The 13,275-nt window shown below is 37.4% G+C and overlaps 2 protein-coding genes across 10 annotated transcripts in view; both read left to right on the top strand.

Moving 5' to 3' along the window:
• The window catches only part of ND-B14.7 (NADH dehydrogenase (ubiquinone) B14.7 subunit), a 158,794-nt gene extending 149,524 nt beyond the window's left edge, over window positions 1–9,270 (top strand). The window contains exon 4 of the mRNA XM_069505482.1: window positions 9,260–9,270. The gene's annotated coding sequence lies outside the window, so the exon portion shown is untranslated. The remainder of the gene's footprint in view (window positions 1–9,259) is intronic.
• Window positions 1–13,275, top strand: part of Nedd4 (E3 ubiquitin-protein ligase Nedd4) — a 55,391-nt gene that overhangs the window by 14,678 nt on the left and 27,438 nt on the right. For 5 of the 9 annotated variants that reach the window (XM_069505416.1, XM_069505415.1, XM_069505417.1 and 2 more), the window contains 4 exons: window positions 2,374–2,439; window positions 3,098–3,213; window positions 5,086–5,305; window positions 9,786–10,391. In XM_069505416.1, coding sequence (XP_069361517.1) covers window positions 2,374–2,439; window positions 3,098–3,213; window positions 5,086–5,305; window positions 9,786–10,391 — 1,008 coding nt within the window. The remainder of the gene's footprint in view (window positions 1–2,373; window positions 2,440–3,097; window positions 3,214–5,085; window positions 5,306–9,785; window positions 10,392–13,275) is intronic. The other 4 variants (XM_069505418.1, XM_069505419.1, XM_034979206.2 and 1 more) reach the window with 2 other exon arrangements.

Genomic DNA, 13,275 nt, shown 5'->3' on the forward strand with positions numbered 1-13,275 from the left:
GATGGATATATAAAACCAATTTAAAAAAAAACAGTTTTTATTTTTATTTGAAACGCAGAAAACGCTGTCAGCCATGACGTGATGTCATTAAATATGTAAACAAAGAAATGTCATCCCTATGTCACGCGGGGACTAACGTAGTATCGATATATATAAAATTAAAAGTCCTGACTAACTTATATATCAACGCACAGCCTAAACATCTAAACAGCTGGTCCTAGATACATGAAATTTGGTGGGTGTGTTCTTTGTAGGTAAAGAGAAGGTATCCACTAGGAAAGGATTTTTGAAATTCCACCCCTGAGTGGGTTAAATGGGGGTTTGAAATTTATGAAGTCCACGCGGGCGAAGTCACGAGCATAAGCTAGTTTTTATATATTTCTAAAAACTCATAGTAAACGTAAAAAAATATCGTTTTCTCTTTATAAATTGAATAAGTTATTAAGTAAGACTTACAACAAACTGATCTTTGCAAAAATAAATTTTAATTCATTTAAAAATAAATAAATTTGGGTTGAAGTCTTTGTCATATAGGATCCCTTTAAGCAAGTCTTCGCGTGTTACGTATATTTATTTCACTGGGCACTCTAATCCACAACTTTCCTGTGGTCTTTATCGATGCGTTTTTTACATTCTCGGATGATACAATAACGATAATTACTATATTTTTCATGTAAACTAGTATAGAAGTCATGTTTATTAAACTTTGGGAGGTTATGCTGTTGTTTACAAATGCATGACGGCAGAGCACAGATAATCTATGGGCCAAACATGGCCGACAGTGTTTTCACCTGTCTAAGAAAAAATATTTTTAAATTAAAGTTTTACGGTTTTTAGGGCGCAAAAAAATATAGTGTTAATTTTTTTGATCTAATAGGACAAATATTAACCATTTAAGACCAACTTAAAAAAAGTGTCAACTAGCCTATTGCTATACTTGCAATGGGTGTGAAAGTTGTTGCAACTTGCACTAATAAAACGTATTTTGCACAAAATGGGTGTGAAAATTGTTGCAATTTGCACTTATGAATCGTGTTTTGCACGAAAAGAATTTTTAATTTTTTGTACAATTACCAGAAATTGCAATTAAGTGAAAGTTTTGCAACTTGCACTTGTGAAACGTGTTTTGCTCGAAAATATTTTTTAGTGTTTTGTTGTCAGTTTATTTTTGTAAGATTTATTATATCTGTCTGTTGGTTTTTGTCTGTCTGTCTGTCTGTCTGTCTGTCTGTCTGTCTGTCTGTCTGTCCGTCTGTCCGTCTGTCCGACGTGTCTGTCAAGAAAACCTATAGGGTACTTCCCGTCGACTTAGAATCATGAAATTTGCTAGGTAGGTCTTTAGTTGCTACGGATTTTCAATTTATTATTTTATTTGCTATATTATATATAACATGTTACTTGCCATGTGCATGCCGATCGTAGCGTATTATAGTTTAGACAAAATCAGCTATCCGGTCATTTGCTTAAAATCTTAACAACTTTAACGCGTAAAATGTAACTCCTCACGCGCCATTTTAACTTTTTGTGTCAAATTTTATGACAAAAGTACGATTTTAGCACAGATACGAGTATATACCTACAGATATGCAACTAGCGTGGCCCCCTCAGTCCCTTTCGCTCAAGCAGAGGTACTTACTTGTGAAATGTTATTCCGTCTATTTTACGTTCGCTTCGGCTATTGTAGCCTAGTATACTGCAACCCACCATTGCACAATAACTTTAAAAACAACAAAACAAATCAATCATTTCTTTAAAATACTTGAGTCAATATGACCTCACTTCACGTTGTTTGTCAAGATTTCACGTACAAAAAACATCTTGACAAACATAAAAAGTGGTGATAAGGACAAAACATAATGATTTTGTCACGTTTTAATAAGAGCTTAAACTTATTTGGTTATTTCGCTCTAACATTACATGTCACAATAGGGCTACTTTTACAGGTATTTATTCTGAGGATTTTAGTCCTTATTTTGAAGGTGAACCGTACTTTTGACATGTCGGTTGACCTATAGAGTTAAAATGGCGCATGAGGAGTCATTTTGTACGGACTTTACAAGTTCTGAAAATATTTAAAAGTCTCTGTATATCTTTGGTTTATAATATTTGGACGTGCCACCTTAACATTTGGCTATCTAATTAGTGTAGAAGTAGAAGTGCACCTTATCACAATGAGAATAAAGCTTGGTTTTGCCTGGCATAGGTGACACCTTTAAATTAATAACATTTCGTCGCCATATTGTAAAAGTAGAAATACACCGTAAGTCGATAGTCATAAAGCTTGGTTTTGCCTGGCACCAGGTGACATTTATTGTCTAAGTAAAAGTACACCGTAACTCGATAGTCATAAAGCTTGGTTTTGCCTGGCACCAGGTGTCGTCGGTTCCGTCGCTGACCGGGGACGATTGGCAGCTGGTCGAGGCCACGGACTATGATGTTGTAGGTTCACTTTAGTTTTTTTTAAACGCTTATATTACATGTGCCTTCAGTTCTTTTGCATGCTATTCGCTTATACCCACGACTGTCTAAAAAAAAACCGGCCAAGTGCGAGTCAGGCTCGCGCAATGAGGGTTCCGTACTACAGTCGCATTTTTTCGACATTTTGCAGGATAATTCAAAAACATAAAAATAAATAAAAATCTGTTTTAGAATGCACAGGTGAAGACCTTTCATATGATTTTCCGGGATAAAAAGCAGCCTATGTCCTTCCCAGGGATGCAAGCTATCTCTGTACCAAGTTTTGGTAAAATCGGTTGAACGGTTGAGCCATGAAAAGCTAGCAGCAGACAGACAGACATTCAGACACACTTTCGCATTTATAATATTAGTATGGATTTCTGACTCGGTGAGTGATTTGGCGTTGCTGTAAGCATACTGAGGATAATGTGGCTAATTCCATTGTACACAATCTCTAAACTAAACTAAAATGGCACGTCTAAATCTATTGCTATCCCTTTCATAATGTTGCTTGCGGAAAAGGATAGCATTAGATTTAGACCTGTTAATTTAGTTTAGTTTAAAGATTGTGTAATAGAGAATCGGCCCCATTGTTTATTAAATCAATAAAATCAATCCCTAAAAATATGGTTCTTTCCAGGCGATCGGCGGGGACGTCCTACCTCCAGGCTGGGAGGAGAGACAGGATGCCAACGGCCGCACGTACTACGTGAACCACATAGCGCGATCCACGCAGTGGGAGAGGCCTACGTTCATGTGAGTTTCTTTCCTATTCCTAAGCACAGAATACAGTACTACCACTTATAGTTATCTTATCTCACACCCGGCTTTACTCAAGTGTTTAGTCGACGTTAGCCCGATTAGTTTCGAACCCATAAAGAGAGTTAGTTCGCGCACGCGTCGCGGTTGAGACTGCGCGCCGCTGCCCGCACAGCCCGTTGTGAGCCCGACTTTACTCACGTGTTTAGTCGGTTTAACGTCGACTAAACACGTGTGTAAAATGGGGTGTGAGATATTATATATAATGGAAATCACTCACGATAGTTTAAACGCTAATTATTATTATTATTATTAAGCCTTTATTTACTTCCTTATCTTTATATACAATGTTTTCTTATAACTACTCGTATCTAATATTATTTATTTTATAACTTTTTCGCTTAATCCTATGTTAGTTTTGTTAGTATACTTATGTTAGTGTAATAATTAACTACTTAATTAATTAAATTAGGTTTGTTTGGTATGTTGTGTTAGGTAGTTAATAATTATTAATTTACAAAAGTTACAAATTAAATTTGTTATGTGAGTAGGTATTCTGTGTAGATAAGGATCCCATATTTGGGTATAAGGCCTCCCCCCGGTTCTGCCTTTATATTCTGTATTTTGCATTACCTAATGCAGTCTTGGAAAATCCAACATTGTAAAATTTATGTAGGTAAGTTTTTTTTTTTTTTTTCACATTTTACTTTATGGTTTCTCATGTTAGTATCCCAGAATTTCTACTCTATGCATAAGTACGTATATATAATAGGTATAAAACCTGTTTTTATCCTATATTCTTATTATTAAATATAAAAATTCTTATTGTATGTACATTGCATGCGTATTATAATTTACATTCGAAACGGGGGGTTTTGGTCTTACTCCTCCACGGTGACCAACCGTATTGGAGGAGGGGGAGGATCTTTAGATGGTGATTCCTATTCTGCTGCGCCACTATTATAGGATGCTGCCGTAGACTCTGAAGTGATGTGCTAATAAACGCACATCACTTCAGCTAATATAGTTATCTTATTTTTGTTCTTGACTCTTGTACACAATAAAGTCTAATTCAGCTCTCTCTCTTCCCTCTCCCTCTATCTCTCTCTTCTTAAGAGATAAGACTTTCGGACTTGTCAATTGAATTTCGTTAGTTAATTCTGAAAATTCTTTGTTAGTAAAATCTATGTTTGAAAGGAAACCTACATACAGTACGCGGCAGGAAATATTGTACATCGATCTTTATATAGAGATAGCGGTTTAGTAGAGCGTTGTCTCTGTCGTTGAGACTGACAAACCGTCACATAGGTATGAGTAACAGAGACAACGCTCTACGAAACCGAAATCTCTAATGGTCGATGTACAATATATTTCCTGCCGGCTACTGTACTTGAAATTCACAATTTTCAAGAGCCAGGTTTAATTTGATTCTCCGTGATAACACGAAGCTACAGTGCAAAAAGGCTATCTTGGCGCGTGGCGAAATTCGGAACTAACGTTGCTGTCAAGTGTCCCCTTTGTTCTTATTTGAATATTCTAAGCCTTTGTCAATGTCATTCAAGTGCTAAGAGAGCCTAGCTATCTTTATGCCTTACGTCAAAATCGGTTAAACAGTGGCCCTACCGCGGTTGTTTGACAGCTACAATGTCACGATCGCAATCATCTCTGATTGGTTAATGCTCGCTCACTATTGGCCACAATGCATTGTTGCAACAAGAATCGCACAAATTCAGCCAATCAGAACAATTGAGATTGTAATAATGATTGATGCAGGCTTTAGACAATCGCCCTACCGATGTTCTGTGGAAAGGTAACAGACCGATAAAATTTCGGATTTATAATATTAGTATGTATATTTTTTGTCACCAGGCGCAACATAAGCATAGAATCGCAAGCTGAACGCATGGAAACAGCAGTGACGGAGTTCCAGCGACGGTTCCACATCTCGGACGAGGAGCACGCGCCCTCGCGCGGGCACAGCCCGGCGCCGCGCCCGCCCACGCCGCCCACGAGCCTGCCCGCGCCCGTCGCACTACCCGCCTCGCCGCCCACGAGTCTGCCCGCCAACCTGCCTGCTGTACCGTCTCAGGTCTGTATAACGTATGGTGAAAATAGGGACTGTGAATTTGTCTTTGAAAAAATGTCCACAAATTTTTGGGAATATTCGTAATGGGCATCACTAAAAGCGTTTATGCACTCATCCGTGAAATCACGGATTCCTTAAAAAAATTAATCGAATGAATGGGTATGATATGGCCACTTCGAAGAATCACGGATACGAACCGAATACGGGTGAGTGCACAAACACCCTTACGATGGGTACGATTTCGCACATTTCGACAACGTTGGTAGATTTCGAGTATCTATAGCGTTCTTTGTTTTAGAACTAGTTGATGCTCGCGATTTCGTCCGCTCGGGTTTAGGTTTTTATAAATCCCATTGGAACTCTTTGGTTTCCGGTATAAAAAGTATCCTATGCCGCTCTTCAGATCTTTAACTATACCCATCAAAAAATTCACGTCGGTCTATATTGCTCCGTTGCGACGTGATTGAAGCACAAACCAACAAACAAACACACTTTCGCATTTAATTATGGGTAGTGAGGTAGTGATGCACGATCAGTAGGGTTAGTACGAGTTCACACATTTCGACAACGTTGCACGTTGTTAGATTTCCAGTGTTGAAACACTATATTAACATGTTGAATAAGACTAAAATGGTCCAAAACTTCAAATCGACGTTATTGATATAAAAACTGTTACTAGGTAACTGAATCGCTTAGATTTTTTAAAATTATTATTACTGGTTTGTTCAGTGCTTAAAAGCTTACAGAAAATATAGAACGCCTGTCAGACAGACATGAATGACTAACTTTTGATTAGATTAGGATTCATGTTAGTAGAGATTAATTAACGAAATTATTAACGTTGTCGAAATGTGCAAACTTGTACTAAACCTACTTTTTTGTACTCAAAAAGTTAATCCTTTATAGAATATGTACAGTACGCGGCAGAAAGTAATGTACATCGGCCTTTAGAATGACATTTAGGCTTTGTAGAGCGTTGTCTCTGTCACTCATACCTATATGACTTTTTGTCCGTCTCAATGACAGATCTTCTAAAGGTCAATGTGCATTACTTTTTGCCACGTACTGTAATTCGTTATTACAAGCATGTTAACGTGCTTTAAATGTTTTATTTTGCATAAAAATATCTATTAAGTACTACTAGAACAGCATGGTAGATATGATGGTAAGAGTTTATTTACTACCGTGTTGCCCCTATACTCTATCCGCAGAAATAAGGTTAGTATAGCACTGTCTCTGTTACGTAATCCCATACAAATGATAGAGACAAAAACTCAGTGGGTGTTAACCACCTTTCCACCAACAACCAATCCTAAACACATTTTAAAAAACATTCGAAATTCAATTAGAAAAGACAGTTTCGTGTGTAAATAGTTGGTTGTGAATGGTTGGTGACTCAAAATGTTTAGCGCCTACTCAGATTTTTGCCTCTATCATTTGTATGGGATTACGTAACAGAGAGAGAGAGAGAGTTCTAACTGCTTTCCACGGCGAGAGTATGACTACACGATCGAATCGACTGAAAGTTTTGATAAAAGAAATTAGCCTTATTTGAATTTACTGTGTACGCTTTGTTTTTGCAATCATATTCTTTTCAATTTATATTACTTACTTCTAAAAAATAGATAAATCGTAACTACCCTTATAAACTATTAATGCACGGAATTGGTAGTATCCCAAAATAATTTTTGCATTAAAACTAACCATACTAAGGTTTTTACTTTTTACGAAATCATTGCGGTGTCGGTAAGGACATAGGGAAATTATGAAATATTAAAAAATGATACGAAAAAAATCAATTTTTTGAAATGTATTTCATGATATTCCATTATGACTCCGAGAGTGTCGAGACACATTGGCGCAAAGAGGACGCGACGCGACTTTTCTAAAATGTTATATACAAAACATCTCCATTATTTAATGGACAAAGTGTGAAGTAAGATGAAATGACTTATACTGTCTTCTTAGCACGAAAGTTGTGATCGCGTTGTGATTGATTTATGATATAACTAGATGATACCCGCGACTGTGTCCGTGTGGATTTTGTTTTTTATAAATCTTTAATTTTCAGGACAAAGCCCATATCCGTCTACGGAATGCAAGCTATTTGTGTGCCAAATTTCGACAAATTCGTTTAAACAGATGGGCTGTGAAAAGCCAGCAGGCAGACACACGTACTTTCGCATTAATAGGTTAGGTTTAAAGACGTTTATTCTCATAAAGACAATATTAATATGGATTGCTGTGTCAGCCAATCAGAGATGATTGCAATCGTCACACTGCCGCGGTTCCCCTCATGGTCGCAGATAATTCTCTCGGTACAAAATAAATATATTAATTTCACTGTGGAGACAAAGTTCAGTATAATTTGTAACATTTTAGAAAAGACAAGCATCATCACTTCGCTAAAAATGTGCCACAATGTGCCTCGAGCCAATGTTTTCATTTAGAAGTTTTTCGCAGCATGGGCTTTTGCTGGACATTGGGAGACTAACAATGAAATAGATTTTTTTATTTATCTCTACTAAAACCTGATACGTTTATAAGTTCAAGATTGTTTTTATAGGTCACTAATTTTTTTTTACAAATAACTGATATAGTACCAAAAATACAAGTTACGATACCCATTTTTAAAAGTATATATTTGGCAGAATGTAGGAAGTGTCATTATTTTTCTGAATAATAAAAGTACAATAAGCCATAGAACACATCGTCATATTTGTCGCAACATTGTCAGAAGCGTTGTCCAGGTTGGAGTTAGAAAGTTAAGGCGAATAACTCCTGTGAGTCCGTATCACTTCACAAAGTGTAATGTCCGTACATTTTGAGATTTTACTTGCAATTTTTTTTCTTAATTCAGATACAAGTTAGCCCTTGACTGCAATCTCACCTGGTGGTAAGAGCGATGATGCAATCTAAGATTGAAGCGGGCTTACCTGGAGGGGGTGGGGGGGGGGGGGGGGGGGAGTTTTTATTAAACCCTTTGGTTTCTACACGGCATCGTGGCGGAACGCTAAATCGCTTGGCGGCACGGCTTTGCCGGTAGGGCGGTAACTAGCCACGGCCGAAACCTCCCACTCCCCAGCTCTATGTGTCAGCTATCTTGTCCAAAGTACGACAAAAATAAGGACTAAAACCGTACATTTGACATGACAGTTGACACAGAGAGCTAAAATGGCGAGTGAGGTCTCGAAATGTATGAAATTATAAAGTGGGCAGTTTCTTTGTTTGAATTTGAATCGCGTCGCATAACGATTCGTTTCAGCAAAAGTATTTGGTCGCAAATTTAAATTCAGTCTCAAAAGTTTTTTTTAGGGGGTATTCACCTTAACTTTCTCTGTTCGATCTATGCACAATTTATATGTTTGTGACTAATTTTTTAATTTTAAATACAATATTATGATATTGTCACAATGGTTGAGGTACATAGTGAACTAAAACATATCAACAAGCATACGTGCTCATCTCACATAATTATTTGACTTATTGGAATTTTTCAAGCGAATAACTTGCGAAAAGTTTCCTTATAGAAAGTTGCTGATTCAGGTGTACACCTAACCTAGTTTGTCCAGTTTGAAAAATTGTAGCGTCCTTTTTAACCGCACATTTTTCACTTATACCCTATCCGCGGTGTGAAGTTAGTACAGCGCTCTCTATGTTACGTAATCCCATACAAATGATAGAGCCAAAAATCTCAGTGAGTTTACCATTTCGAGTCACCAACCAATCACAAACATGTTTTAAAAAAACATGCGAAATTCAATTCGAAAACATAGTTTCGTTTGTGATTGGTCGGTGCCTCAAAATGGTTAGCGTTTACTGAGATTTTTGGCTCTATCATTTGTATGGGATTACGTAAAAGAGACTGTGCTATACCAACTTCAATCCGTGGATAGGATACATAGATAACTTTGAGTAAACAATCTCATTATGTATGAGACTGTAATCTTTCATTACGAATGGATAACATATAAATTCCATCTGAACTGAAGTTACGTGAACAACTGAATTTGGTGCAGAACGTTTTGCTCTTATGTAGATATTTTCGCAAATTGTTCGTGTTTTGAATTGGAATCGGGTGTGATTACAAAAACATCGTGTTGTCCTCACTTGTCATAGATAAATCGGAACTTGCTGATTCTTTATAAATATTTGGCCTTGGTTTAAAAACACATGCACGAAAATTGTATGGATTAATACAAGTATGAAAATTAATATTGTTCGTCAAAACGAATATCAGTCAAATTTAGAGATCTTTATTAGAGCCACGAGAGTTAGAAAAATGTTAATATTTATGGGAATTTCGTGATTTAGCTGATTGTGAGATTCATAAACAAATTGACATATAAACGCCTACCTCTGTGTCGATTTTACCCCAAAACTTACGCTCAAGGCTCAGTTGATAACTTTTAGGAATTTAATATTTAAATGTTTATAAATACAAAATAGCTAGCAAGAAGTATCAATTCGAAATCTCTAACAGGAGGAAGTGAGTGACAGGCGAGCCGAATCGACTGAAAACCCTCCTTACTCTACGCCGATCCTCTCCCCGGAGCTGACAGATCAAGCTCCTGAAGCTACAATAGCTGAATGTGCAACAGATATAAGCAATGACTGTGATACTAATGTAAGAGAAAATCTAAACGAGGAAGACGATGTCGTGTGTGCGAACGAGAATGTTCCACGTGCGACAGAGACGGCCACTACAGAAGAGGCTGTCGAAAATGCTCAAGATTCAACCAATGAGAATCAAAATTCTAGTCAAGAAACGGTAGAGTCTGAAGTCAACGAAACTGAAAACGAAAGACAAACTTCTAATGAACTGAATGAAGTTGTTAATGATACGGAATCCAATGGAGTCATAGATCAAGATATAGATGATAGAGATTACGATGCGAGGACAGAAATCGAGGAAATAACGTTTGGGAGGGAAAGGACGATTACGGAAGAGACTGGGGATGATTCGACAGAATCCCTGACGTTTGATGAAAACCATTTCAGCACGCCTACGGGAGGTGTCACTCCGGAGAGGCGACAATCGTCATCTAGGCGAAGGAGGACTACCGCAAGCTCTTTGGACGACTCGGAGGTAAGCAGCCGACGGGTTTGCGGGCGTGACGTGTAACTGTTGGCTTATATTATGGCGAATTCTGTTGTCCACAATCTCTAAACTGGCTAATATAACAGTTCTTAATGTATTGCTATCCCTTTTGTAATGCTCCATGCGGAAAAGGATAGCACTATATTGGCACCGATTCTAAGCACAACCTAATTTTAGAGTATTCACACCCTCTTCTTACTATTGTAATACGAAAAGGACAGAAGCAGTTTGACATTTCTAAATTTAATTTTTAGATGGTAAACCCGTGATTTTAGCACGCACTCGCGAACCTACTGTTTAAATTTGTATTGTGCACTAAAATTTAGAGTCTTTAAATGTGAAAGTCATGTTCCGTTCCTTTTTTAGCATTAGTTAAAAGAAAAGGATGCAGATACTCTAAATTTAGTTTAGAGAGAGACTAGAGAATTGGGGCCATTTAGATCTGTTGATTTAATTTAGGTTAGGGATTGTTTAACAAGAATTTGTGCGGCGTAACGATGCATTTTGTGTTGAACAGACTAATATGGGCGTTATTATTGTTAGACGTACGATGCATGTTGCTACCCTCATGCTAATAGATTTGGATTGCGAAATTTTTTGTGATTAAGAAATAATTTGCGATTAATACGATTTTCATTGGATAAAACTGTATACTCTCGTCATTAGGGAAAGAGTTGGGACAAGCCAGGGCGGGAGGGGGGCAGTATTGTATTATACATTGAAAACTGTAACCACAGAGAGGGCCACATCAGTGGTATACACTTCATAGATGCTAAAAAGAATTGCTTGGGTACTCTGACATTTAGTATAGAATGTACGTGGTTACATGCATACCTTGGTTTGTTGTCTTAGTAAAAGTCGCAATACAGCATCGTATTCCCTACAAAATAAAGTCCATATTAGGTCGTTCCACACAAAAGAGCGATGATATTCCACGTCGTTTTATAAGCCAACACTAATATGTGATCATAATCGAGTGTTACGTGTTTGAATGTGTGCGTTTTGTTTTTTCACAAGAGTCGTCAAAAATCATCAAGTTAGGGTTAATTAGGGATTTTATGTAGTCATAGCATTATGCACCGCGTGTCATAGCCCAAAAATTCGCTTGATTCCATGTCATGATGGACATATAGAGCATTCGATATACAAATAAATACTTTGAGAAATCATACAATTGAGACCCGATTTGCCGGACTAAGGGTGCCTATCTAGTGAACTGGAGCGAAGCGGAAATGTGCTCAATAGACTAATCAGATTATTGAGAGGTGAATAATAATAATTTTTGTGTCATTTCTGTGGAACTGGTCTGCTGAACACTTCTCTGATCCGCTCCGCTGCAATGGACAGGTACCTTGAAGCTATATTCTCACACAACACTGCAAAGAAGTAGCTGAACTGTGTTTAGACTAGACCATTATTACACCGAAAAATCAATGAATATCAAGATGAAGTTTTAACTTTGTTTTTATAATTTTCAAGGAAATTCCTAAATAATTTTAAATACATATCAAAAATTGCGGACCGGCAGGAATCGAACCCGCGTCTCCGTAATTTTTGATATGTGTTTAAAATTATTTAGAAGTTTTAACTTAAAAAAAAGAGATATCTACAGGAAAGGATAAGAAAAAAACCAAGCTTTTTTAATTTGATTTGAAAACACCAAGCCTATCTTGTAATAAAACAAAAATCAGTATGCATGATCCGTACCGCAGAGGTCCGCTTAATCTGACTTCTTCTGTATCTACTCAGCCCTTACGGCCAATTAATAATTGAATATACCAAGTTTACTCTATATGTCCATGTGAAGGACATTGTGAAGGACAACCAGCGATTGTGACGTTTCTACCCGTGCTACACGCTTATACTAACACTCGGGCCAATTCTCTTGTACGCAATCTCTAAACTAAACTAAATTAACAGGTCTAAATCTAGTGCTATCCTTTTACGCACGCAACATTATGAAAGAGATAGCAATAGATTTAGATGTGTCATTTTAGTTTAGTTTAGAGATTATGCACAATGGAATTAGCCACAATATGCTAATAATACACCGTTCCTAAAATCTAAGGCTGGCCTTACACGGGCAGCTCGAGCAGTTAGCTAGTGAGCAAAATACATGGACCGCTCGAGCAGTCATTGTAAACAGCTTGAAGCTGCCATTGATAACTGCTGCAGCAGTCGGTTTCAACTGCAACTGACAGGCGCGCGCGACGCGGCGGAAAGGGTAACTGCACGAGGGCAGGCAACTGCTCAACCGGTCCGTGTATTTCGATCAATCCTGACTGCTTCAAGCTCCGCTTGTAAGGCCGTGCTTAGGCCAAATCTAAGCTACTACACTATACCATCAAATAATTACCTGAGCAGCCCCCCAATTGTGTAAGAATAACCATTTCATGGCTATCGCAATCGTCAAGAAATTCTGCCCTTTGATTGGTTGATTCGCTGTTTACATTTTTTCACAGCCAATCAAAGGGCAGAATTCTCGACGATTGCGATAGCCATGAAATGGTTATTCTTACACAATTGGGGGGCTGGAGCTTCCTGCGTAAACTAGCTACAAATAAATTCTAGTATATATTTTTTTTTTAATAAAAAAATTATTATTAATGAGGAAGTTTCAGGGCAACGTTCGATAAAATTTTCATAGATGGCGCTTAAATACGAAAAATAATACCTATATCTATATGATCTATGCTTTAGGTCAAGTCAATCCTTACGTTTCTTCCCCAATGCAAAATTAATTAATTACTTATTTTATAGTTCACAGATTTTGTGGCGAAGAAACATAAGGAAAACTGCAGTGCACGCTGGCTGTTACTCTTCATCTAAGTCATTGATTGACACGACCTAAACATTAAAGCATAGATCATAT

This window comes from Maniola hyperantus, chromosome 20 (genome assembly GCF_902806685.2).
Source record: "Maniola hyperantus chromosome 20, iAphHyp1.2, whole genome shotgun sequence".
NCBI classification, from domain to species: Eukaryota; Metazoa; Arthropoda; class Insecta; order Lepidoptera; family Nymphalidae; genus Maniola; species Maniola hyperantus.